At 37.5% G+C, this 27,712-nt stretch overlaps 1 protein-coding gene across 1 annotated transcript in view; it reads right to left on the bottom strand.

Moving 5' to 3' along the window:
* Window positions 1–27,712, bottom strand: part of HMCN1 (hemicentin 1) — a 521,707-nt gene that overhangs the window by 78,774 nt on the left and 415,221 nt on the right. Inside the window, exons 81-89 of the mRNA XM_032606174.1 lie at window positions 25,380–25,649; window positions 16,359–16,549; window positions 12,188–12,401; window positions 10,913–11,047; window positions 10,319–10,509; window positions 8,664–8,745; window positions 4,533–4,802; window positions 3,557–3,727; window positions 3,253–3,423 (exon numbers count right to left, since the gene is read on the bottom strand). Coding sequence (XP_032462065.1) covers window positions 3,253–3,423; window positions 3,557–3,727; window positions 4,533–4,802; window positions 8,664–8,745; window positions 10,319–10,509; window positions 10,913–11,047; window positions 12,188–12,401; window positions 16,359–16,549; window positions 25,380–25,649 — 1,695 coding nt within the window. The remainder of the gene's footprint in view (window positions 1–3,252; window positions 3,424–3,556; window positions 3,728–4,532; window positions 4,803–8,663; window positions 8,746–10,318; window positions 10,510–10,912; window positions 11,048–12,187; window positions 12,402–16,358; window positions 16,550–25,379; window positions 25,650–27,712) is intronic.

Genomic DNA, 27,712 nt, shown 5'->3' with positions numbered 1-27,712 from the left:
GCGATAACCAAAGAAAGTCTGAAGAACAGTAAGCCAATAGAAAAGTGAGCAAAACAGCAGTAAGCCAATAGTTACTCAACATGAAGAGAAAAAAAATCCTGACTTTTGTTTTATGACATTTACTAATATCATTTAGCTTTTCATTATATAGACATTAGATATCATAGCTGACAAACTGTACAAATCCAGTATTTCTGATTCTTTTTGCTTTGATATATTATTCTATTATAATTAGATTTCTAATTTTTCAAGATTAAAAAAACTTGGCTTTTGGTTTATTTTAAGATTTCATAACAGATTAATTTTTGTAACGTAATAGGAGTTCTGAACTGCAAATCAAGATACCCAGGATCTAAGCAAACTGGCTTGGGAATCAGACAGACCTGGGTTCAAATCCTTACTTTACTTTTTAGTAGGTATGTAACCTCAATGAATTAATTATCATATATTTTCTGAATCTTAGTTTCCTTTTCTGTACAACAGAATGCAATATCCAATGCAGAGGGTAACTACTACTCATTTTTGTTTGTCAATATCCCTTTTTTAGACCATCTCAGCTAAGTGGCTCTCCCAGTTATGCTCTATCACTTCAACTCTTTGAGTTTGTCCTGTATGCTTATCAATATCTGAATGATATTCTAATTATAGCAGTTAGAATGGTGCTCAATAAGTATCTGTTGGATGAATGAATGATTAAAAGAATGAATTAATGAACAAACAGCCACTCTTCTATTCCATATGATTTCTTTCAGGCTGTCAAACAAGAAACCCTGCCCGGGCTTCCCTGGTGGCGCAGTGGTTGAGAGTCTGCCTGCCAATGCAGGGGACACGGGTTCAAGCCCTGGTCTGGGAAGATCCCACGTGCCACGGAGCAGCTGGGCCCGTGAGCTACAAATACTGAGCTCTGCGCGTCTGGAGCCTGTGCTCCGCAGCAAGAGAGGCCGCGACAGTGAGAGGCCCGCGCACCGCGATGAAGAGTGGCCCCCGCTTGCCACAACTAGAGAAAGCCCTCGCACAGAAACGAAGACCCAACACAGCCAAAAATAAATAAATGAATAAATAAATTTATGAAAAAAAAAAAAAAAAAAAAAAGAAACCCTGCCCCTCTTGATACAAGGTGGGCAAGTAGCCCAAGCTGGCTCTCAGAGCAGTATCCTTCTCCTGGACTACCTGAGTTCAGAGGTGACACTGGAACCCAAACAAAATCAAAGAGGGTTCTTTCTCAGAGGCTGATACAAATTATGAGAGAGAGAGAGAGGAACTTTTTTCCTCTGAGGCCTTAGATTATAAGGCCGCTGTGAGCCAGCTGCCGGAAGTCATATTTCCCACCACATGGAAAGAGCTTAATGGAGAAATAAAGGCAGAGAAAGGAAAGCTGAGATGACAGATGGAAAACATGCTAGTGAAAACATGCTAGTAAAAACATTAGCCAAATCCCTGGATTCAATCATACCTGAAAGTAGAATTTTCTATGTAAGCTACATATTTAAGTTTGATTTCTGTCACTTTAACCTGAAAGAGCCCTAATATACCACACCCAGTAAATTCACTGTAAGAATATTTGCCCCAAACAGTTTTGCCACCAACTAATTGGCTGTAGGGCAATTTTGCTGTGAAAGGTAGAACAATGATCAACAGGTTCGACAGTTTGGTTTCAACTATTTGACAGTGGTTTCATTTCTCCATTGACTCAGTGCTCCCATTTTTATATTATATACATCTTAGGCCTCATAATGGTCACTACAGTGACGAGCAGATGTGAGGGTCTGAAAATAGTGGACGATAACAACTATGTATAATGACTTGATAGAAAATACAGTGATAAGAAAACTTACTGGAAATGTGAAATGAGACAGTGTAAAGCCAGATCGCATACTATACTAAAATGATAGTATATCAGTTTGCAAATCCTTTGGTGAGCACAATCATCCCTCTCACCTGTCAAAAGCAAAAGTTTGCCAAGCTATGGCAAATATAAAAGGGGCGGCTAGTAATTCATAACGGTCTTCAAGAGCATTGATTATCGATTCTTTAGCTAATTCAGATACTACAGATTGCTCTCCAAGCTGTCTTTATAAAATCTATCACACAATATTAGAAGTTGGAGGCAAAAGAATCAAGCTCCTCTTATCGCCGCAAAAGGAAACGGTTACATGCTTCCCGGTAAGTTTCCTGAAAATGGTGAAAATTTTTGCTATTTGATAGTGGAGAACATTATGTAGCCAGAATTTTGGTATTTGGGACAGAATCTGGCTTAGATGATTTGGTGAAATATAAGGACTGAAATTGTGATGGAACATTTAAATGTAGTCCAGATATGTATGACCAGTTATGTATGTTACATATATTGATAAGGAATAGCAGCATCCCTCGTCTGTTCATTTTACGTTCAGGGATATCTGAAAAGACTTACGGTAGATTTTTTGTATATCAAAAAGAATTTATGTCCAACAAAAGATCCTGAATCCTTAATGATCAACTTTGAGAAAGGAAGTATCATCGTTTTCTAAGACATACCCCAATACAACTATAACATGAATTTACACACATTTTAAGTGTATTCAAATATTTTCATTTTTCGTGACAAAATGTTTTAAAAATTTTGTTTTTAATTTTTCATCTTAATTATATCCTTTTAAATGTCCCTCTTTTATTTTATCTTTTACAACAAAATTGTCTTATGGTCTGTTTAGTTGTGCAGCAAAACTGCCTGCAGCAAAGGTTCTTACAGTGAAGATACCTAGAACCCTAAAATACCTATGTTGTAGTGTTGTTTCACAAAGTCAAAAACAACATGTAGATAAAGTACTGAGCATGGTTCCTAGCACATGACACATATTTAGTGAATGGCAGCTAATATTATTTTACTCCTCACCAGCTGTGTGTTTCTGGGCAGGTCTTTAACCTCTCTAGGCTTCATTTATTTCATGTGAAAACGAATGACTGGATTAGCTGTTATCTAAGGTCCTCATTATCTCTAAAATTCTATTAATTTGATTAAATCTACATGATTAAAAATACACCACAGTTTAGAGCCTTTTATCATGTTCAGTTATATCAGGTATTTGATGTAACACTGATTAATGTCATACCTTCACAAGTTCATCCATGAGACAGGACTAAGAACACAGAAAATGAATATGTTCAAGGGTTGAGGCCATAACATCTCTTCACAATAAAGAAGAAAAGGTAATTATAACTCCTTTGTAGGAGTTAGAAAGATGCAAGTTTTGCTTATTGGTGGATTCTCACCTGGGCAAGGTCTAATGTTGCACATGATTATTTCCACAGCATTCCCTTCACATGGCTGCCCACCATGCTGAGCTGATGGATTATTGCAAGTTCTGGTCCTGGTTCGGTTGCCATGTCCGCAGCTCCTTGTGCATTCTTCCCAAGGGCTCCACTCTGACCAATTACCATCCACTATCCAAAGGTGACACATTACACCATTAGATATATTTCAGTTGAAAGAACTAATAGTGAGACAAGCCATAGTTAGGGAACAGAAATGCGTATCTACTGAACACATGCCTGTCCGGTGAATAAAGAGGTTTACCTGGACACAGCTTATGTTGACAGTTCCGCATTTCTGAATCCGATCCCTGGCAAGGCTTCCCACCATTGGCTGGAGAGGGGTTGTTGCACACACGACTCCTCTTTTGGATGCCTTTCCCACAGGTGACACTGCAGGATCTCCAGGTTGACCACTGGGAAAAGCCACCATGAACTGCAAGTAAAACATTGTACTTGGTCTCTGTTTTTGTAAGTAAAAAAATTGTAAGTCAGATTTCATTTAAGATATGCACTGGGTCTAGCGCTGAATCTATGAAGGCTGAGAGATTGCTTATGGAAGCTCTTCTTTACTGTAAAATTAAAACCTAAGCAAGAGAGAAGAACTTCAAACTGCTAACTAGAGTTTCTTCCCAGCTCCAGTCCTGACTCATCTGGACATGGCTGTTGAAAGAGTCAGTGACCAAGAAATTTATATGCTATTTACCTTTTGGAAATAAGTCATTCTTTAAAGCAAAAATATGCATTGATTTTTTTTTTTTTTTTTTTTTTTTTTTTTTTGGGGTACGCGGGCCTCTCACCGCTGTGGCCTCTCCCGCTGCGGAGCACAGGCCCCGGACGCGCAGGCCCAGCGGCCATGGCTCACGGGTCCAGCCGCTCCGCGGCACGTGGGATCCTCCCGGACCGGGGCACGAACCCGCGCCCCCTGCATCGGCAGGCGGACTCTCAACCACTGCGCCACCAGGGAAGCCCGTGCATTGATTTTTGAGAATAAATTTAACCTAGTTTTGAATACAAAATTCAGTTTGGGATTTTGAATTATTAACTTGGTATTCTGCAGCTCTCATCTGTATTGTTTCAGTCCTTTCAGTTTGTGATGTGATTTTTGTCCTAGCCCTATAATCTAGAAGTATCTTAAAGGTAGAGGAGACTTGGACTAAGATGCTTAATGATTTTCATGATTTGGATCACTCCAGGTGCTGTTTAACATGAATATCCCAGAGTGAACGAATCACACTCACCCTGGACTATTACTGGCACTCTGACAAGGACAGAACCCATCAAGTTTCGAGCAACACATTCATATTCGGATGTATCTTCTTTCTGAGCAGCGGTGATATATAATGAGTTGTTGGACAACACATTAATTCGCTCATCCCAGGGGATAGAGTGCCCCTGACGGGACCATGTAATGGTTGGATGAGGCTCTCCAGTTGCCTGACAATTCAAGACGACTTTGCCACCAGCATTAATAATGGTTTCTGTTGGCTCAAGAGTGATAACAGGAGGACCTATGGAAAAAAGCACATAGTATTTCTTAGCTTTTGTGGAATTATATTAACATTTTAAGCCATATTATATAGTAACATTATTTTGAAAAAAGTTAGGCTGATTCTTTAATACACTGTAGCTTCTCAACTATTAAGGTTGTAATGGCTATTGATAGAATGTTTTATTTAGTAAATGGCAAAAATTTAAAATCCCCAAGCAGTCTAGCCTAGAGCATGGGCTCTGCAGTCATGCTTTTCTGGATTCAAATTTTGTCTCTGCTCTTTACTACCTTTTTGAATCATTGTGTCCTTAAAAATGGTCCCTAGTTCACAGGATCTTGTTTGACTCGACTAAGATGATGTAAGCACAGCTCTTCACAGGTAAGCACACAATATTATTAGTACTGTTGCTGTTATTATCATTGCTTTTGTCTGTGTTTTACATGGTGAACATTCAGTTCTTTCACTTACATTATTTTTGAGGTAGGGAGTCATTATCAACTTATTCTTTCACCAGTGGTCATCATTCTTTAATAAACGTATATTAAGAACCTACTTTTTGCCATTGTGCTAGATGCTGGGGGCACAGATATAATTTCTAGTCTCAAGGAGCTAACAGTCCACTTATAAGACAGACAAATAACCCATTATTGAGCTGTGCTATAATATACCTGTAGAATTTGGTAATAGAATAGGTAGAATAGAATTTAATATACAATAGGTAAATGTGTGGTAATCTGGGAGCACAAACAATAGTGACTCAATAGATCATACAAAAGCATGTCACTGGAAATGAAGAGGAAAAGGAAAATGTTCAAGAATTGTTAAGAAGGTGGGAGTGATAGAACTTAGCCATTGAATGGTATGGCATAAAGGGAGGAATTGATGACTACAGGGTTTTGATTTGGGCGATATAGTATATCTCTGGGCAATCCAGTAGAACATAGGAGAAAGAACAGATTTGTTGGGAGGGAGTAAGGAATGATAATTTGCATCCATTTAGAACTGCTGAGCTTGAGATATCTGTAGGACATTCAAATGGAGATGTCTACACCACAGTTGGATATTCATATCCAGAGCTCAGAATAGAGATATGGGCTAGAAATATAGATTTGTGAGTCTTTCATGAGTGGATAAGATTGCTTCAGAAGTGAGTCTAAAATCAGAGGAAGAGATCCAAAGACATAAACTATTACAACATCATTATTTAAGAAATGGACAGGAAATGAGCCTGTAATTGAGTTTCTTCCTTGAAGAAACTCAGGAGAAAAGGGTATCCTGGCAACCAAAGGGAGTTTCAAGAAGGAGGAAGAGGTTAACAGTATCTATACTGGATGATAGCTGTTCAAATAAAGTTGTTGGAAAGAATGTAAAAGGAATTGCAAAAAACTGCTGACAGAATGTTTATCTTTATACTGGTCCACAGTGTCAGGATAGAATATGAAAGACTTCATGGAGAAGGAGCCTGGACTGGATTTTTAAGAATGAGTAAGATTACATATAGCAGAAAGGAGGCTCCCTGGAGAGAAGGAAATAGCATAGAGATGGGTTTAGTTTTGAAAGGATGATTCATCCAGGAGAGCAGTAGCATGCACGTTCTAAACATTTGGTTAAAATCTTATAAGAAAATCAGAAGGCTTTATGTTTGAATAGGTAAGCAAAGGGGACTGTGCTTACTCTTGATAGAGTATGTCGGGACGACAGTGGTGTTTTAGTGAGACTGAATTGAATGGTGGAATGATTTGCTCAGTGAGAGTTAATGCAATCATATAACTCAAGGCAGTGGCTGCACATTATAGACCAGGAAATGTATCTGGAATGATGGAACATAAAACAAAAATAGAAGTAAAATGTGTTATATTGTGATATTCCTATGCTAGTATTTTATGTAAAGGTACCACTGACATGTCTTTTACAAAAGTAATTATTTCATATGAGGTTTGAATCCCTCAGTGAGTGTTATTAATGTATTATTCATATATATGCCCACATCATCCTATACAATTGCCTTCTTACTTGATGTTTACATAGGAACTTTCAGGGCTGGTGCTTTTCCTTCTCTCCCAGTGATGAGATTACATTATGTATTCAATAAACTGTTGCTGAATAAAGTAAATGCCTCAGACCAATCATGTAACACTAAATAACAACATAATGAATAGACGAGCTTGCCTGTTCATATTATTATGGCCAAAGAAAGTGTTAAATAAAACTTAGAATCTTAATTTAGATTGCCCATTTGAACCTTTCCAACTGCACACAAGGCTATAAATTAATTCAACAATAAAATTCCATGTGTACATCTTTCAAAGGTGAATTAATTCTATCAGTCACATAATGATCAGTTAAATACAAGCATTTTATCTAAATGAAGACATTCCTTCTGGTGCTTTAATCTTAATTTTAAACAAATTATATTTTTGGCTTTTTTATATCCCTCATTTATTACAATGAATTTATTGTCAGTATGTAGATGAGCTAATCTAATCTAATGCAGCTTTTCTTAAACTGTCAGTGGAACATTCTTCCAGGAGAGATTAATCATGAGATGACCTACCTACACTCACCCAACAAAGGGGTGAGGAAGGTTTCATGGAAATAACATTTTTTAGGGGAAATGTAGAATATTATATTTTCCTCTTGTTGAGTTATAACTAGCTCACATCTGCATATTAACATTTCTGGAAATATCTGCGGTAAGGAAATCGGTGCACCTAAGCAGGGCTTGGCATATACTAGGTGCTCTTTATATATTTAATAAATGAATAAACCTTGTTTAATCTATTTTTTTCTCAGACTTATTCAATCATGGCACTCTACTTTTTTCCTAATGACATCCCACAAAGTTATCATTTGGTAGATATGTATTTTAATAAAACATTGTCTTAGCAAGACATACAAACAACCTGAGTGTGTCTTTCAATGGATGAATGGATAAAGAAAATATGGTATATATATAGTAGTTTGGCAAACAGCCGTTAGTAAATGCTAGTCTACAGCATCTCTCAATAGTGAATAAAGAAAAAGTAAATAAATTCATCCCGTTAATTACTGAGCCTAGTCTCAAAATAAGCTGATTTCCTTAAATTGTCAACCGAATAACATTGTTCTCGGGTCAGCCCCTGAAGTGGTTCTGGGGACTGTCCAGGGAGCCATTGGAGTCTTTCATGTTTTTCTAATTATGAAAACCTGTCTTCCAATGGTTTATACTGAGGGCCTTCATCATGAACATGATAATCCTGCTTGGAGCACATAGTTATTTCACGGCAGATTGACAGCAGTCGAGCTGGAGCACTCTTTTTTTTTTGCGGTACGTGGGCCTCTCACTGTTGTGGCCTCTCCCGTTGCGGAGCACAGGCTCCGGACGCGCAGGCTCAGCGGCCATGGCTCACGGGCCCAGCCGCTCCGCGGCATGTGGGATCTTCCCAGACCGGGGCACGAACCCGTGTCCCCTGCATCGGCAGGTGGACTCCCAACCACTGCGCCACCAGGGAAGCCCCAAGCTGGAGCACTCTTGAGTTCACTTACATTAGTCTTTATTTTCAACACTTATTTTTCAAGTGCCAGAAAATGATATTTTTGTAAGTTCATTACAACAACCGTGAGGAGCTATACGAAGGGTACTCGATTGAATATATTGCAAACAACACAAAAAGCTCTGCTACCGAGCAACTGCAAGTGTGAGCTGCATGTGTTAGATAAAATATACTGCAAAATTATATCAGTCTTACGCTTGGTAACAGCTGCTCCATCAGCAGCAGAAAAGCAAATTAGACAGACTCTGAAAGCTACCATTAATGTATTTGCTAGAAAGTTAAATGAACAATTAAATGGACATTTCTTAAAACAAGTGTTTCATTAGAGTTTGATTAAACAGCTTACTCTGCAGAGTCAGACTCATGCTGCGCTCCACCACCCCAGCTTCATTGGTAGCTACACATGTATAGTCACCGGCATCTTCATTCTACGGAAATAAGCAGTGTTTTATAAAAATATGTGCCTATAGAATAGTGCAAATCACTTTTTATTACCATGATGCTTGTTTATATGCAATTTTGTTTTTGAGACAGTATTTCAATGGAAATAGAGAAACTTACATATATTTAACCACATAAATAGATTTTTCTTTAAAGAAAAGAAGAGAAAGACATTCCTAGCTTAAATTTTTTCTGAACAACCTATCATTGCTCTCAGGGGACAATAACTGGCAGGAAACCTAAGCAGAAAATCACATTTTTTACAATCATTTATCCAAAATTATCTTATTAAAGAAAAATGCCAACATTATTCTTATAGATAGCTTAAAAAGCATTAAATAATCAGAACAAATCAACGAATATCTAGTTCTTTCTTATGGGGGTTATTAAAAAAAAACATTAAGCTTAGCCTCCATTTAGAAAGCTTGAAACGTAGGAAAGAAAGTGAGGAACTAATTTACTAATGATGACAAATCACAGAATGTAAGTCACAAATTTATACATATATGTTATAGAAAATAAGGACCTCATGAGTTTAGATTTGATGACTAGAGACACAGATTTTGCTAAGGTCTTGTGAACAGAAGAATTCTGGTCTTGTTAATAGAAAGAGTAAGTCAGTTAAGAGGAACTAAATTGAAGGAAGTGGAGGAGGGTGGGAGGAGAGAGACAGATGTTGATTTAGGTGTTTAATCAGGGTATCAATGCATTATCCAAATAGAGATTTCTAGTAGGAAACTGTAAATGGAACTTGAAAGAGTTTCAGGGTTGAAGGTACAGGGTTAGGAATCTGAAATTGTATGGTAGAAAAAAATTAGTATTAGTATTAATATTGATATTAGAAGAAGTACCAAGGACTTCAGAAGTAGTAATGTTTGTGTAGAGGAAAAGGGGGGTAAAGCAGTAATGAAGAAGCCTGAGACTCATTCGTGTAGCTAGAGGTAGCAATCATCTCAAAATTGAAGGGATGATCAATAACATCTAAGGTTGAAATAAAGCCAAGGAGAAGAAAAGACTGAGAGTGGCCCATTGGAGCAGGTGATTGGATAGTATGTACTAATTAATTAATTCCACAGTGGGTTAACAAATTACCCTCATTTAGTCTAGTTAAGAATTTTTCAGATAAAATATCTCATTCACTTGACCCCCAAATTAGAATAACTTAAAGTACTAATCACTGTCTGAATTACTGAAGCTTTTGGACAGCCTAATATAGTTATCGACTTGGTGATGAAATCTAACATTTATTTGTAATTTACAATGTTGTAATTCTTCAATTTCCGCATTCTAAAACAGATTTGAGGAAGTTATCTTCTGATGTTGAACAATAGGTCAATGATGGAGAACAAAGCAGCAAAATTATTTTATTGCTTGTACTTCTTTGAAGGGCTAAAAATCATCAATTTGAACCACTGTTTCAGTTTTTTAAAAGAACCCATTGATTCAGATTTTATGATTAAAATAGGAATGCATGAGAAACTTTCCCCATCCATGGCACCTATAGAGAGGCATTGATTGTGACAGTTAAAAGTGCATACTGACAATTCCAGTGTGACTTACTGTAGTGCCATAAATGGCCAGGGAGCCATTTCCAAGTTGCCGAATTCTGTGGCTAATTTCAATATCCATCCCCCTTCTGCTCCACTGGATAGTTGGGGCGGGATCACCTTTCACCTCACAATTCAGGATTGCATTACCACCAAGTGGTTCAATCCAGTTAGAAGGGTAATCACCTTTGAAGACTGGAGGTTCTGGGGAAATAACAAAAGATGAGTATAAGAAAAAGGAAGCTCCAATAATTTCTTTGTGATTTTGATCTACTTAAAAGATAATTTAGTGAAGAGGGGAAAAGCCACTTTTGAGCCCCATGGATCTCCCAGAATTAACTGCTCATGGTAATCAATGAGATAATTTTGTCCATTTCAATAACCTAAGTGGATGATTCCATTTTGTGCCAAATGATCTCTTTACATACTGCTTACCTACTTTTGAGTTGAATGTTCATAATTTTTTTTACGTCATGAATTTGCATATCTGTGAAATAAGACTAAATGGATTAATAAATTGAAGTTATATTGTATTACTATACAATAAGGAGGCAAAACACAAACCATTCATCATAAATAAATTTAAAATATAAGACTTTTTATCTACCTTTCACATAAACAAATCCAATTGCCTTCACAAAACCAACGCTGTTCTCTGCAGTGCACACATAAGTACCCGAATCTTCTTTTGACATCCTTTCAATAACAAGTTCGCTGTGTCCATTTACACTGTCAAAGTGGGCTGAAGGAAACAAGGTAGAAAGCAACATAAATACCTCTCAGTAACCTAGGAAAATAATCAGTACAGCTCAATATTTTGCAGGTTAGATTTATGAATTGGTCAGCAACTGAACCAAAGAGATCTCATTATGACATAGGAGGAGAGAGCCTTTTCCAGGGATTTCTTCCTGAGCTATTTGCTGTGTCTCTAGACACTTGTTTGAAGAATGAAAAAAAAAGAAGGAACAGGAGAAGAGAATGAAAACAAACATCTTTCAAAATGAATTTTCGATTTGAAGTACACCTTTCATCTCAAAGGGTTGCCTAAAGCTGGCTCACAGTCTCTCTGGGTTTTAAAAAATCTTTCATTCAGAAATATGACATTTTCCATTTCATTTCTCACACCACTTTTCCTCCCAGACAATTTACATCAAAATATAATTCAACTGACCTGGCAGCTCAGACAGGAAATCATGAAAATATACACTAGGTAGGTAATAAATAATAACAACAAGATTAACTTTGTAATAATTTGAACTTCTCCATAAGTGATGATGATATAAATATTTACAAAGGTATTTACAATACTTGGAATAGAGTATAAGATAAACATGCTAATCCTAAAATAATCAATACTAAATAAGGTTTTGATTAGACCAGCCAATATCTGATTATGTTAAGTATGTTTACCTTGCATGTTCTCTCCCATTCAAATTATATTTTAAAGTTTCATACTGCTGAATATTATGTGGAAAATTAAGCTTTAAAAATTTAAATAGCTAAGTTAGTATTACGCCTTCAGAAAAGAGTACTGATTAAGTTTTTTAGAGTTTATTTTTCTTTAGTAAGATATACTATTATTGTTAAGGTGATACAGTTGGTGAATTTTAGTGATTAACATAAATCTTTATAGCAGAGAAAACTCAAGCTTATTACTAATTTTCCAGCAAGGCATTTGTAAATGCAGTACTTCAGAACTCAATTTTGGGATGCAACAATTTCTCTTTACAGACAATATCTTTATGCTGGCCATAAAGTCTAACAAATAGGGACACTTGTCCTCCCAGGGATGAGGGCTCCTGGGCTTTAAAAAAAAAAAAGGAGATTGGTTTTGAGTTCTCTATGGGTGTACTATTCACTTCTTAAGAATTAAATTACCAACCTGGGATAATATTGTTATTGAAGGTCCATGTTAACTTGGGCAATGGAATACCAGTTGCTTTACAGTTTAATCGTAGCTGTTCTCCTTTATTTAATGACACATCTCCAGGAAGTTCAGTAAAAGTGGGGAGAACATGCACAGTCAGGCTGACGGTGTGTGTGTCTTCACCTGCAGCATTGTTAGCAACGCAGGTATAGGTGCCAGAATCCTCTGGCTTAAAGAAAGAAAAATCATATGGCTTAAAATTACATAATCTTACATTATACTACATATAATACATAAAGTTACATAGCTTGGTCCCCAAAGGAGCACTCTTGTTTAAAGACAGCTTAAATTTCCATCTTGTAGTCTGAACCATCTGGCTAGCTTTTAAATAACATAATTTAAAATGTATAAGAATTTAAACAAAAGCCCATACCTTATAGAACTATAGAATTTATAATAAGATCTCAGAAAACTTTAAAGTTGATTAAACATCAACTGCTGTACTGAAATGTACAAATAAAGAGCAAATAGTCCCAAAGGCTGTTAGAATCTTAACAGCATAGTTGGCTCTCTGGGTAATGTGGCACCAAAGTCCACCAAAATTATCAAAGGAAATGGCAAGAGTAAGGGCAATAACACCTGCAATTCCAAAATTTCACCTGCTAAATCCAGCTCTTGGCACTCACTTTATTAGATGTATTGGCAGCATTTGACACAATTCTGGCTTCCTTCTTTTTAAAACCATGTCTTCACTTGTCTTCCAGGACAACCCATTCCCCTAGTTTCCTTCCTACTTCACTGGTTGCTCCTTTTCCAACTCCTTTTGCTGGCTTCCCCTCCACATTAATGTCTTTATGTTGGTATGTGAGAGGGCTCAGTCTTAGTTCTCTTTTCTTCTGTATCTGCACTCACCTCTTTGGTGATCTCATCCAGTCTTATGGCTTTAAATATCATCTATCTACTGCTGAGTAACAGGATGTCCAGCCCAGATCTTTCTTCCAAATTCCAACTACATTAAACTTTTCATTCCAACTCTCTGCTTAGATGTCTAAAAGACATCTCACACTCATGTCCAAAACTGAACTCCCCATTTCCCCTTCCTGTTCTATCTGCAGCCTTCACACCATCTCAGTTGATGGCTACTTTGTTCTTCCAGTTGTTCATGCCTTTGTTCTCAGACATTTGAGTTATCCTTTATTCTTTTTTTTTTTCAGACTCTACTTGCAATCTAGCTAGGAAATCCTAGCTTCAAAGTATGTGCAAAATCCAATCACCTCTCACCCCTTCTCTGCTAATGTTCAGCTTTTTTTTTTAAATTAATTTTTATTGGAATATGGTTGCTTTACAATTCTGTGTTAGCTTCAACTGCACAACAAAATGAATTAGCCATATGCATACAGATATCCCCTCCCTTTTGGACCTCCCTCCCATTTATGTTACCACAGTGCACTAGGTGTGTTCCCTGTGCTGTACAGCATGTTCCCATCAGTTGTCCATTTTACACATAGTATCTGGATAAAGAAGATGTGGTACATATATACAATGGAATATTACTCAGCCATAAAAAGGAATGAAATTGGGCCAGAGATGAGGATTGACCTAATGTTCAGCTTTGAGTCCTATAATCTCTCCTCTGCCTCCAGACCATCTTCCCAACTGGTCTTTTCTGTTTCTATTCTTGCCTCCCTACCGTGTATTCTCACGGAATAGGAGGAGGAGGAAGAGGGGCAGGGGGAAGGGGGAGGAGGAGCCAATGCAATGTTGCAAAAACATAAGGCAGACCACATTGTTCCCCTGCTCAAAACCTGTAACGGATTCTGATTTTACTCAGAGTAAAATGCAAAATTGTTATGACCTGCAAGACACTACCTGTATCTGGCTTTCATTTTTCTCTGACTTCTTTCTCTCTCTTTTCATTCTTTTTCTTCTTTGCTTTCACTGGCCTTATGTTTCTCAAATACATCAGACATGTTCCTACCTTACATTCTCGCGTTCTTTGCACCCACCTTAATTTCTTTGCCCCTAAAATCTGGGGGAAGAGCATCCCAGTTTTCTCTGCCTGGGATGCTCCTCTTCCAGATATTTGCTTAGCTAACTCACTTCCTTCAAATTTTGCTCAAAATATCTCCTTCCCAAAGGACATTTACTCTGACTATGCTATTTAAAAATGTAACCTGGGGCTTCCCTGGTGGCGCAGTGGTTGAGAGTCCGCCTGCCGATGCAGGGGACACGGGTTCATGCCCCGGTCGGGGCAGATCCCACATGCCGCGGAGCAGCTCAGCCCGTGAGCCATGGCCGCTGAGCCTGCGCGGCTCCGCAACGGGAGAGGCCACAACAGTGAGAGGCCCGCGTACAGCAAAAAAAAAAAAAAAAAATGTAACCTGTACTCCTCCAACTTCTGATCCCCTTTACCCTGCTCTTCTTTTACTTTTCATACCAGTTGTTTTCTTTTGGCAACTGGTATGAAACAATACATTGTTTATTTTTATTGTCTATCTCCCTCCTCTAGAAATAAACTCCACGAGGGCAAGGATCTTTGATTCCTTTGTTCCCTGATGTATTTATTCCCAGTGCCTAAATCAGTGTTGATCACACTGATAAATAAATATTTGTTGAATTAATGACTGAATGCTTCTGATTGCGTTAAGGTCCATATTACAGACTTTTTCTTCTTTTGCATTGAAGCATCAAAAAACTGATTGGAAATGCAGCATAAAAACTGTAATTACTCATTATAGATATAATCTAAATTTGGTTGGTTGTATACTAATTTTTTTAAAGGCAAACAGGAATAAATCATATTCCATGTAAAGGTCTCCCCACTCTGACACCACTTAGCTATTCTTAAAATTCCCAGGTTATAAGAACTTAAGTTTAAAATCAAGGATTTTATGGAAGTAAAGCTTTTGAAAATCTGGATTGCACATATTATTCACAAATAGACTTCTTATCATTTGTGTCCTTCATCCAGTTTTTATAAGCTACCTTACTGTTGATATATTTCTTAATGTATCTGAGTCACTGTCTCACTAAAAGTCTAAACTTTTCTTACTTAATTTCTTCAGGTCTAAGAGTGATTAAGGGGCCTAATTCAACATTCTCGAAACTGGGAGTATTCCTTACTGGAGATATTTACCAGCTTAAACAAATAAGCAAACAAATTTATCCTTATTTTATCAATTCTAAAATCCATAGTTTTAACTTTTAATATCTCTGAATTTGGGATACAACTTAAAAATTGATGATCTTCTCTAGTTTACTTGACTATATATTTTTGTCTTAGTGGCACATAAAATATTGGTGCATCTTAGAATTGATGGAAACTTAGATTTGAATAAATACAATTTCCAATAGCACATGAGACAGAGTTAACCTATCACTAGAGCTATTTATCTGGTAATTCCAGGAGTCTGGCTAAAGGCTGAAATTATACTGTGAAGTGAATGTGATGAATTTATCATTTTAATTTGTTCAAATTTAATTCTATGAAGACTTTGTAATGAAATTTAGGCACTTTGAAGGGTAATGAAAAGGAATAAGATAGGCACAAAAGCTCTGAAAGTGATTCACATTTTAATCATGTTTAATAGTTAGTACCAAGTGTTGATACTCTCAAACCACATGGTAATTTTTTTAAAAGTCATGTGGTATGCATAGATACAGATTCCTCTTCAAGTGGGCTCACACTGAAAAACTGAGATGCTTCCCATAGCTACAATTTTGCAGACTGGCGAAGTACCACCTAAGAATATTCAAAAACCCCAGCCTACACTGATCCCTAAGACTAAGAGTTATTTAAAAACCTGAAAAGAGCAAAAAGCCTGCTTTTTGTATTTGCTTAATAATACATCAGATATTCTTACATCTCTACTCTTCTAACCATCCTCATGCATCGTTACAAACATGGAATATAACAGAGGCTTAGAATTTTTCCTGATAAACACAGATTTCCACAAAAATAAAATAATTTTAGAAGGAGGCCACTTATGAGTTCTCACGATCTGCTAAATACTATTCTCGGGGACATAAAATGAAATATGTGTAAAATTAATTTTTTGACCTGAATTTATAGGAGTACTTTCTTTCATTCATTATTAAAAAATACATTTCCAAGCTAAGTCACTAGATGTAAAAAGGTGAATTAATAATCTGGCTTAATGTATCTATTCGTGTCTATTAAACTTACCACAACATTTTCCAGAATGAGCTCCCCATAGGGTTCGACAGTGTGTTTTCCTAACAAGTTAGCCAAAAGAACATTGTCTTTTTTCCAGTTAATTGCTGGTGTGGGGATTCCATCAGCCACGCATGGAAGAACGGCTTGTGAATTCTCATTGACGGTGTAATGTACTTCTGTACTTTGAATTCTAGGTGGTACTATGAAGAGTTTAAAAATGATAGGTATTCAGGATGTTGAATTCAATAATATCTTTATTCACACTGAAAATTAACACACAATAGACTTTCTTGAGGGTAACTTGCTAGAAATACTAACAAAATTTATCAAGCCGTTTACTTGTTTCTTACTATGAAAGCAATCCATATTTTTGATTCTAGCAAGAATCCTAATGCATCTGTACTTGTTGAATATCAATTTCTGAAAAAATGACAGAACTGGTGAGAAATATTTAGATTTTATTTGACTTCCTGACTTTTCCTTACTTGAGTTTCTTTTGCTTATCGCAGTGAAGTAAAATGAACAAGAGCAACTAAAACCAAAGATGCTTCTATAGTTGTATAATTGCTAGATTTGTATCACAGAGATCTCGTGAGGATAGACTAATAAAAGTCCCTAGTTAAAGACACTGTAAAATACCCACCCCATATTAAATATCACAAAGTGCTAAAGAAAAAACTATTTATTGCAATATTTCACATGTGTTACAACAAATGCAAGTAAAACCAGAAAAGACATTTAATTCAGTTTTTATACTGTCACAGAGAAATTTTTACAGTGATTTCATAATTCTGTGCAAATACTGCCTTTGCCTCAAATTTTTCTGAAATAGAATTTAGGCAATATAGAAAGGACAATTGACTATTTCAGGGTACTAACAAATACTTTAGTGAACTTGGAACTAAGAATATTCACTTCTAAAAGAAAGGCATAGGGGCTTCCCTGGTGGCACAGTGGTTGGGAGTCCGCCTGCCGATGCAGGGGACACGGGTTCGTGCCCTGGTCCGGGAAGATCCTACATGCCGTGGAGCGGCTGGGCCCGTGAGCCATGGCCGCTGAGCCTGCGCATCTGGAGCCTGTGCTCCGCAACGGGAGAGGCCACAGCAGTGAGAGGCCCGCGTACCGCAAATAAATAAATAAAAAAAATTAAAAAAAAAAAAAAAAAAAAAAAAAGAAAGGCATAAAAAATATTAAGAATACTTGGCTCAAAAAGTAAAAATAGAGATTGGTTCAAGACGGCAAAGTAGAAGGACGTGTGCTCACTCCCTCTTGCAAGAGCACTGGAATCACAACTAATTGCCGAACAATCACTGACAGGAAGACATGGGAACTCACCAAAAAAGATACCCCACATGCAAAGACAAAGGAGACGCTGAAATGAGACGGCAGGCAGGGTGCTATCACAATAAAATCAAATCCCATAACCGCTGGGTGGGTGACTCACAAACTGGAGAACAACTATACCACAGAAGTCCACCTACTGGAGTGAAGGTTCTGAGCCCCATGTCAGGCTTACCAACCTGGGGGTCCGGCAACGGGAGGAGGAATTCCTAGAGAATCAGATTGTGAAGGCTAGTGAGATTTGATTGCAGGACTTTGACAGGACTGGGGGAAACAGAGACTCCACTCTTGGAGGGCACACACAAAGTAGTGTGCGCATCGGGACCCAGGGGAAGGAGCAGTGGCCCCACAGGAGACTGAACCAGACCTACCTGCTAGTGGTGGAGGGTCTCCTGTAGAGGCGGGGGGCACCTGTGGCTCACCAAGGGACAAGGACACTGGCAGCAGAAGTTGTGGGAAGTATTCCTTGGCGTGAGCCCTCCCAGAGTCTGCCATAAGCCCCACCAAAGAGCCCGGATAGGCTCCAGTGTTGGGTCATTTCAGACCAAACAACCAACAGGGAGGGAACCCAGCCCCACCCATCAGCAGACAAGCAGATTAAAGATTTATTGAGCTCTATCAACCACCAGTCCCTCCCATCAGGAAACTTCCACAAGCCTCTGAGATAGCCTCATCCACAAGAGGGCAGACAGCAGAAGCAAGAAGAATTACAATCCTGCAGCCTGTGGGACAAAAACCACATTCACAGAAAGACAGACAGATGAAAAGACAGAGGGCTATGTACCAGATGAAGGAACAAGATAAAACCGCAGAAAAACAACTAATGAAATGGAGACAGGCAATCTTCCAGAAAAAGAATTCAGAATAATGATAGTGAAGATGATCCAGGACCTTGGAAAAAGAATGGAGGCAAAGATCGAGAAGATGCAAGAAATGTTTAACAAAACCCTAGAAGAATTAAAGAACAAACAAACACAGATGAACAATAGAATAACTGAAATGAAAACTATACTAGAAGGAATCAATAGCAGAATAACTGAGGCAGAAGAACGGGTAAGTGACCTGGAAGACAGAATGGTGGAATTCACTGCTGCTGAACACAGTAAAGAAAAAAGAATGAAAACAATTGAAGACAGCCTAAGAGACCTCTGGGACAACATTAAATGCAACAACATTCGCATCATAGGGGTCCCAAAAGGAGAAGAGAAAGAGAAAGGACCCGAGAAAATATTTCAAGAGATTATAGTTGAAAATTTCCCTAACATGGGAAAGGAAATAGCCACCAAGTCCAGGAAGCACAGAGAGTCCCATACAGGATAAACCCAAGGAGAAATACGCTGAGACACATAGTAATCAAACTGGCAAAAATTAAAGACAAAGAAAAATGACTGAAAGCAGCAAGGGAGAAATGACAAATAATACACAAGGGAACTCTCATAATGTTAACAGCTGATTTCTCAGCAGAAACTCTACAAGCCAGAAGGGACTGGCATGATATACTTAAAGTGATGAAAGGGAAGAACCAGAACCAAGATTACTCTACCCGGCAAGGATCTCATTTAGATTCGATGGAGAAATCAAAAGCTTTACAGACAAGCAAGAACTAAGAGAATTCAACACCACCAAACCAGCTCTACAACAAATGCTAAAGGAACCTCTCTAAGTGGGAAACACAAGAGAAGAAAAGGACCTACAAAAACAAACCCAAAACAATTAAAAAAATGGCAATAGGAACATACATATCAATAATTTCCTTAAAAGTGAATGGATTAAGTGCTCCAACCAAAAGACACAGGCTTGCTGAATGGATACAAAAACAAGACCCATATATATGCTGTCTACAAGAGATGCACTTCAGACCTAGGGACACATACAGACTGAAAGTGAGGGGATGGAAAAAGATATTCCATGCAAATGGAAATGAAAAGAAAGCTGGAGTAGCAATTCTCATATCAGATAAAATAGACTTTAAAATAAAGAATGTTACAAGAGACAAGGAAGGACACTACGTAACGATCAAGTGATCAATCCAAGAAGAAGATATAACAGTTATAAATATATATGCACCCAACATAGGAGCACCTCAATACATAAGGCAAATGCAAACAGCTCTAAAAAAGGATATCAACAGTAACACAATAACAGTGGGGGACTTTAACACCTCATTTACACCAATGGACAGATCATCTGAACAGATAATTAATAAGGAAACACAAGCTGTAAATGACACAACAGACCAGATAGATTTAATTGATATTCATAGGACTTTCCATCCAAAAACAGTAGATTACACTTTCTTCTCAAGTGCGCATAGAATATTCTCCAGGATCACATCTTGGGTCACAAATAAAGCCTCAGTAAATTTAAGAAAATTGAAATCATATCAAGCATCTTTTCTGACCACAACACTATGAGATTTGAAATCAATTACAGGGAAAATAAATGTAAAAAACACAAACACATGGAGGCTAAACAATACATTACTAAATAACCAAGAGATCACTGAAGAAATCAAAGAGGAAATCAAAAAATGCCTACAGACAAATGACAGTGAAAACATGACGATCCAAAACCTATGGGATGCAGCAAAAGCAGTTCTAAGAGGGAAGTTTATAGCTATACAAGCCTACCTCAAGAAACAAGAAACATCTCAAATAAATAATGTAACCTGACACCTAAAGGACCTAGAGAAAGAAGGACAAACAAAACCCAAAGTTAGCAGAAGGAAAGATATCATAAAGATCAGATCAGAAATAAATGAAATAGAAGCAAAGAAAATAGCAAAGATCAATAAAACTAAAAGCTGGTTCTTTGAGAAGATAAAGAAAATTGATAAACCATTACCCAGACTCATCGAGGGAAAGGACTCAACTCAATAAAATTAGAAATGAAAAAGGAGAAGTTACAACAGACACCGCAGAAATACAAAGCATACTAAGAGACTACTACAAGCAACTCTATGCCAATAAAATGGACAACCTGGAAGAAATGGACAAATTCTTAGAAAGGTATAATGTCCAAGACTGAACCAGGAAGAAACAGAAAATATGAACAGACCAACCACAAGTAATGAAATTGAAACTGTGATTAAAATTCTTCCAAGAAACAAAAGTCCAGGACCAGATGGCTTCACAGGTGAATTCTATCAAACATTTAGAGAAGAGCTAACACCCATCCTTCTCAAACTCTTCCAAAAAATTGCAGAGGGGGCTTCCCTGGTGGCGCAGTGGTTGAGAGTCCGCCTGCCGATGCAGGGGACACGGGTTCGTGCCCCGGTCCGGGAAGATCCCACATGCCGCGGAGCGGCTGGGCCCGTGAGCTGGGCCCGTGAGCTGGGCCCGTGAGCCTGTGCTCCGCAGCGGGAGAGGCCACAGAGGTGAGAGGCCTGCGTACCACAAAAAAAAAAAAAAAAAAAAAAAAAAAAAAATTGCAGAGGAAGGAACACTCCCAAACTCATTCTGTGAGGCCACCATCACCCTGATACCAAAACCAAACAAAGACACTACAAAATAGAAAATTACAGACCAGTATCACTGATGAATATAGATGCAAAAATCCTCAACAAAATAGTAGCAAACAGAATCCAACAACACATTAAAAGGATCATACACCATGATTAAGTGAGATTATCCGAGAGATGCAGTGATTCTTCAATATAGGCAAATCAATCAATGTGACACACCATATTAACAAATTGAAGAATAAAAACCATATGATCATCTCAATAGATGCAGAAAAAGCTTTTGACAAAATTCAACACCCGTTTATGATAAAAACTCTCCAGAAAGTGGGCATAGAGGGAACCTACTTCAACATAATAAAGGCCATATACAACAAACCCAGAGCAAACATCATTCTCAATGGTGAAAAACTGAAAGCATTGCATCTAAGATCAGGAATAAGACAAGGATGTCCACTCTCACCACTATTATTCAATATAGTTTTGGATAGCTATGGCAATCAGAGAAGAAAAAGAAATAAAAGGAATACAAGCTGTAAAAGAAGAAGCAAAATTGTCACTGTTTGCAGATGACATGATACTATACATAGAGAATCCTAAAGGTGCCACCAGAAAACTACTAGAGCTAATCAATGAATCTGGTAAAGTTGCACGATACAAAATTAATGCACAGAAATCTCTTGCATTCTTATACACTAATGATGAAAAATCTGAAAGAGATATTAAGGTGACACTCCTATTTACCATTGCAACCAAAAGAATAAAATACCTAGGAAGAAACCTACCTAGGGAGACAAAAGACCTGTATGAAGAAAACTATAAGACACTGATGAAAGAAATTAAAGATGATACCAACAGATGGAGAGATATACCATGTTCTTGGATTGGAAGAATCAATATTGTGAAAATGAATGTATTACCAAAAGCAATCTACAGAGTCAATGCAATCCCTATCAAATTACCAATGGCATTTTTTACAGAAGTAGAACAAAAAAATCTTAAAATTTGTATGGAGACACAAAAGACTGCAAATAGCCAAAGCAGATTTGAGGGAAAAAAACGGAGCTGGAGGAATCAGACTCCCTGACTTCAGACTATACTACAAAGCTACAGTCATCTAGACAGTATGGTACTGGCACAAAAACAGAAATATAGATCAATGGAACAGGATAGAAAGCCCCGAAACAAACCCATGCGCCTATGGTCAACTAACCTATCACAAAGGAGGCAAGGATATACAATGGAGAAGAGACGGTCCCTTCAATAAGTGGTGCTGGGAAAACTGGACACTAATATAAAAGAATGAAATTAGAACACTCCCTAACACCATACACAAAAATAAACTCAAAATGGATTAGAGACCTAAATGTAACACCGGACACTGTAAAACTCTTTGAGGAAAACATAGGAAGAACACTCTTTGACATAAATCACAGCAAGATCTTTTTTGATCCAACTCCTACAGTAATGGAAATAAAAACAAAAATAAACAAATGGAACCTAATGAAACTTCAAAGCTTTTGCACCGCAAAGGAAACCATAAACAAGATGAAAAGACAACCCTCAGTAGGGGACAAAAGTATTTGTAAATGAATCATCGGACAAAGGATTAATCCCCAAAATATATAAACAGCTCATGCAGCTCAATATTAAAAATACAAACAACCCAAAACAAAAATGGGCAGAAGACCTAAATAGACATTTCTCCAAAGAAGACATACAGATGGCCAAGAAGCACATGAAAAGCTGCTCAACATCACTAATTATTAGAGAAATGCAAATCAAAACTACAGTGAGGCACCCCCTCACACCAGTTAGAATGGGCATCATCAGAAAATCTACAAACAGCAAATGCTGGAGAGGGTGTGGAGAAAAGGGAACCCTCTTGCACTCTTGGTGGGAATGTAAATTGATACAGCCGCTATGGAGAACAGTACGGAGGTTCCTTAAAGAACTAAAAATAGAATTACCGCATGACCCAGCAATCCCACTACTGTACATATACCCAGAGAAAACCATAATTCAAAAAGACACATGGGGCTTCCCTGGTGGCGCAGTGGTTGAGAGTCCGCCTGCCGATGCAGGGAACGTGGGTTCGTGCCCCGGTCCGGGAAGATCCCACATGCTGCGGAGCGGCTGGGCCCATGAGCCATGGCTGCTGAGCCTGCGCTCCACAACGGGAGAGGCCACAACAGTGAGAGACCCACGTACCGCAAAAAAAAAAAAAAAAAAAAAAAAAGACACATGCACCCCAGTGTTCACTGCAGCACTATTTACAATAGCCAGGTCATAGAAGCAACCTAAATGCCCATCGACAGACGAATGGATAAACAAGATGTGGTATATATATACAATGGGATATTACTCAGCCATAAAAAGGAACAAAATTGGGTCATTTGTAGAGACGTGGATGCATCTACAGACTGTCATACAGAGTGAAGTAAGTCAGAAAGAGAAAAACAAATATCGTATATTAACACATATATGTGGATCCTAGAAAATGGAACAGATGAACCAGTTTGCAGAGCAGAAATTGAGACACAGAAGTAGAGAAAAAAATCGTATGGACATCAAGGGAGGAAGCCTGTGGGGTGGTGGTGGTGGTGGTGGTGTGATGAATTGGGCGACTGGGATTGACATGTATACACTGATGTGTATAAAATGGATGACTAATAAGAACAAAAACAAAAATTAAAAATACACTTCCCACAAAACAATAAATTTTGGAATTATTCAAATACATTGCTGAGAAATGGATCAATCTTAATGACATTTTTTAGAACAATTGGTTTCAGCAAAAATTATTTTTTTATCATTCTATGAGTAAATATGCAAAGATTATGTGAATGATTATATGCATAAACAACAGATAATACGGAAAATCAAAAATCTATTTTGCTGAATGGTATGTCACAAATATTCAGTTTTCATTAATATATGCTATATTTTTATTATCTCCTTTATCCTGGTTTCCTCGGAGTTTATACTTCAACTCTTCTAATGGTTACAAAGTTGCAGCATTAGTACATTTACTTAAATTCATTCTTTTTCAAAATGAGAATTTTAAGGCTGTGATTTTATATTTGATTATAGTTTGGCCACACACCATACATTTTGATATGTGGTGTCCTTATTTTTATTATTTTCTAAATAATCTGAAAATAAAACCATATTCTTTGACCTACTTGTTGACTAGAATGGTATTTTTTAATATGGCTGGGGTTGGGGTTTTGGCATTAAAAGTTCATTACACATTTCTAGCTTTATTGCATTGTGGGCAGGAATTGTGGCCTATACTTTTAAATTATTATTAACAATTTCTTTGTTGTTTAGTATATGGTCAATTTTGGTAAATTTTCTACGAACACTTGAAAGAAGGAATATTATTTACTTGAAACTAAAGGACTAATGTGTATTAATTAGTTCAATTATATTAACTGAGAGCAGGTATAAAACTGTAGAAAATTCAAATACACCTGAAAGATAAAAAACAGCTTTCACAAATTTTTTAAAAAGGGAAAAAGTAGAAACTCATCATTAAAACAAGAGTTACCTCTGAAAATAGTAGTTGGAAATAGTTTAATTTACTTATTGTTTCTTACCACTGATATTAATAGGTATTCTACCTTTAGTCTTAAAAGTATACAATTAAAAAAATAACAAAATAACTAAAATATTTCAATGCTGATCTTTAGGTATTTTGTTAGTTGTCTGAATGCAAAGGAAAAAATGGTATTTTTTCTATTATTCAAATATACCTGTAAATATTTTGCTACATACTTTAAAATAATGAATCAAATAGATCTCCAATTCTCATTAGATTCACATTACATCTATAACGTAGGTCACATGGTGATTAGTTTTGAGCCAAGATGACTTGCAACTTGAAAAGTAAAGCATAAGAATAACAAAACAAATGGACTCTTCATAAGCCAAATTAAAGATCCCAATAATCACATTATGAGGGGATTGGCAACACATTAATTATCCTGGCTTTATTAATAAAATCTCTCTTTGTCACACACATATGTGCACACACGAATAAACATAGCCTACCAAAAACATATCTGAAGGGCAAGCGTACCTACATACCACATTGAACACACACACTCCACTCTTCATTACTGTTTTACATTGTTTTGATTTTCATCGTATTTTTTTTCCTGGTGTTTTTTTTCTTTGCCATGGTAATGTAGCACACTAAAAATGATTTATGCTAAACCACCTACCATGGACAGTGAGCTTGGTGCTCGTGCTGCTTGATCCTGCCACATTAGCTGCTGTGCACGTGTACTGGCCAGCATCACCAGGCTGAGCAAATGCTATTTGCAGAGCTCCAGAGCTGAGGACGTGCTGGCGGATTGATTCCATAATTACATGCCCATCTTTATGCCACGTAATGTCAGGTGGTGGGAGGCCATCTGCCTCACAGGGTAGCATGATGGGCTTATCCACAGCAATGATATATTCCTTAGGATGGGGGCTAATGACTGGAGGAACTAAAAGATACAAGGTTTGAATGTTATCTTAAAAGCAGGAATGTACCATTTACACACTACAGTATTACTCTAGCAAAGTGAAGTCACATTGACAAGAAACAAAGCCCTGACGTTACCATATCATCACCAAAGGATTGCTATAGCTTGTTTGCGTTGGAAAAGAAAATTCATTGAACCCATTGTAGAAAATTATTCTCTATCTAGTTAACAAATATAAATGATAATCAATTTTGAATAAGGATATAAACATGTACTCATGAGGGATTTCATGTCTAGAAAACTTAGACTGTGTTGACAGAGGTATTTTCTTTAACATACATGTATTGTGATTCATCAGCTACTTAAAACTTCCAAAATAGACCCCTTCAAGGTTTGGAAATTGTTCACCTGCTCAAAGATCCTTTTATTCATGTGTTTCCTACAGTGCTTATGATCTCATATACAGTGGCCATATTTAACAAGGTATTTTGTTAATGGATAAAGGAATAAAGAAGTAGAATATGGAAAAGAATTACAATTAACCCTTGAACAACGCAAGGGTTAGGGATGACGACCCTGTGTGCTACCGAAAATCAATATAACTCATAGTTGGCCCTCTGTATCCTTGTCTCCTCTGTATCTGTGGTTTTTGCATCTGCAGATTCAACCAACCTTGGATTGTACAGTAACGTGGTATTTACTACTGAAAAAAAATCCTCGTATAAGTGGACTTGCACGGTTCAAACTGTGTTGGTCAAGGGTTGACGGTATATAGATAGAACTCTTTCCACTTCTTCAGAAAATGGTGGAAGGGCTTATGATTAGGATTTCTCTTCCTAGTGTTTACAATAGATTCCTAGTGTTTACAATAGATTACACTAAGGATATTCTACTGAGCTTTTCTTACCCTTTCCTGCCTTGGGGCTATTGCACATGCTGTCCTCTCTTCCTTGGACACTCTGCTACTTTTACATGGCTCATCCTAGCTCATCATTCAGGTCTCAGCTCCAGTGGTACCCGCCTCAGCTCCAATAGTATCCTCCCCACCAACAAGTAGTTGTTAAAGCTTACTTTAACCACTAGTGTAAAGTGGTCCCCACATTTTCCCATTTTGGAATATTGAAATGCTGTTAATTGTTCAAAGTGTTTCTTTTTCTTTTTTGAATAAAAGTGTTTCTTTTTTTCATATCAATAGTTTTAATCAATTAGTGAAGGGAAAAACCCTCACTAATTCTTTTCTATGACCTCAGTGTTGCCAAAACCGATGAATATTTCTTGGTCATCATCCTAACTGACCTTTCGCTTGCATTAAAAAAGCTGTCTACTCCCTTCTTGAAACACTGTCCTCTCCTAGCCTCCATCTAGTTTTCCTCTGTCATCTCTTCCCTCTCCTTTGTATTCTTTTCCAGTGTTCTCTCTTTTCGCAGACCTCTTAACAATGCAGAGTCCTGGGGCTTTGTCCTTAAGATATTTTCGGTCCAAATTCTCATCCAGTCTTATAGACTGAAATACCCTGATTACTTCCAAATTTATATCTTAGACTATACTTCTCCCTTGAGTTCTGAATTCATAAATATTCAACACTTTTTGACATCTCTGCTAGGATTTCTAATAGTTTTCCACATCTAACATGATTAAACAGAAGTCACGCTTTCCTTCCTCCCAAACCAGTTCCTCCCCTTGCATCCCTCACAGCACTATCTCCCATCTCTAGCTCAGGCCCAAAGCCCAGGAAACATCGTTAACTCTTCTCTTTTCCTAACCTCCCAATCTGATTAATCAGCAATCCTGGCAATTACATCTCCAAAGAGTTCTTGAATCCACCACTTCTTGTTCATTTTCCCCTGCAACTCACACACCCACTCGCACTCCCAGCCAGACCGTATCACATGATGCCTAGAGCACTTTACTAGTTCTTCCAGCTCTAGTCTTGTGCTTTCTCGAAATCATTATCTATATACCAGCAAAAGAGGTCTTCCTAAAACCAAACAAGAGTCTTGGTTAAATCGTTAAAAGGCTTCAACACTGCACACAGAAGGAAATCTTACCCCTCCTCTGGTCCTTCGGGCACTCCGTGCACTGGT

The sequence above is a fragment of the Phocoena sinus genome, chromosome 1 (assembly GCF_008692025.1).
Source record: "Phocoena sinus isolate mPhoSin1 chromosome 1, mPhoSin1.pri, whole genome shotgun sequence".
Taxonomy (NCBI): domain Eukaryota; kingdom Metazoa; phylum Chordata; class Mammalia; order Artiodactyla; family Phocoenidae; genus Phocoena; species Phocoena sinus.
The sequence above is the reverse complement of the archived record's forward strand: the minus strand, read 5'-3'. Positions and strand labels throughout refer to the sequence as shown.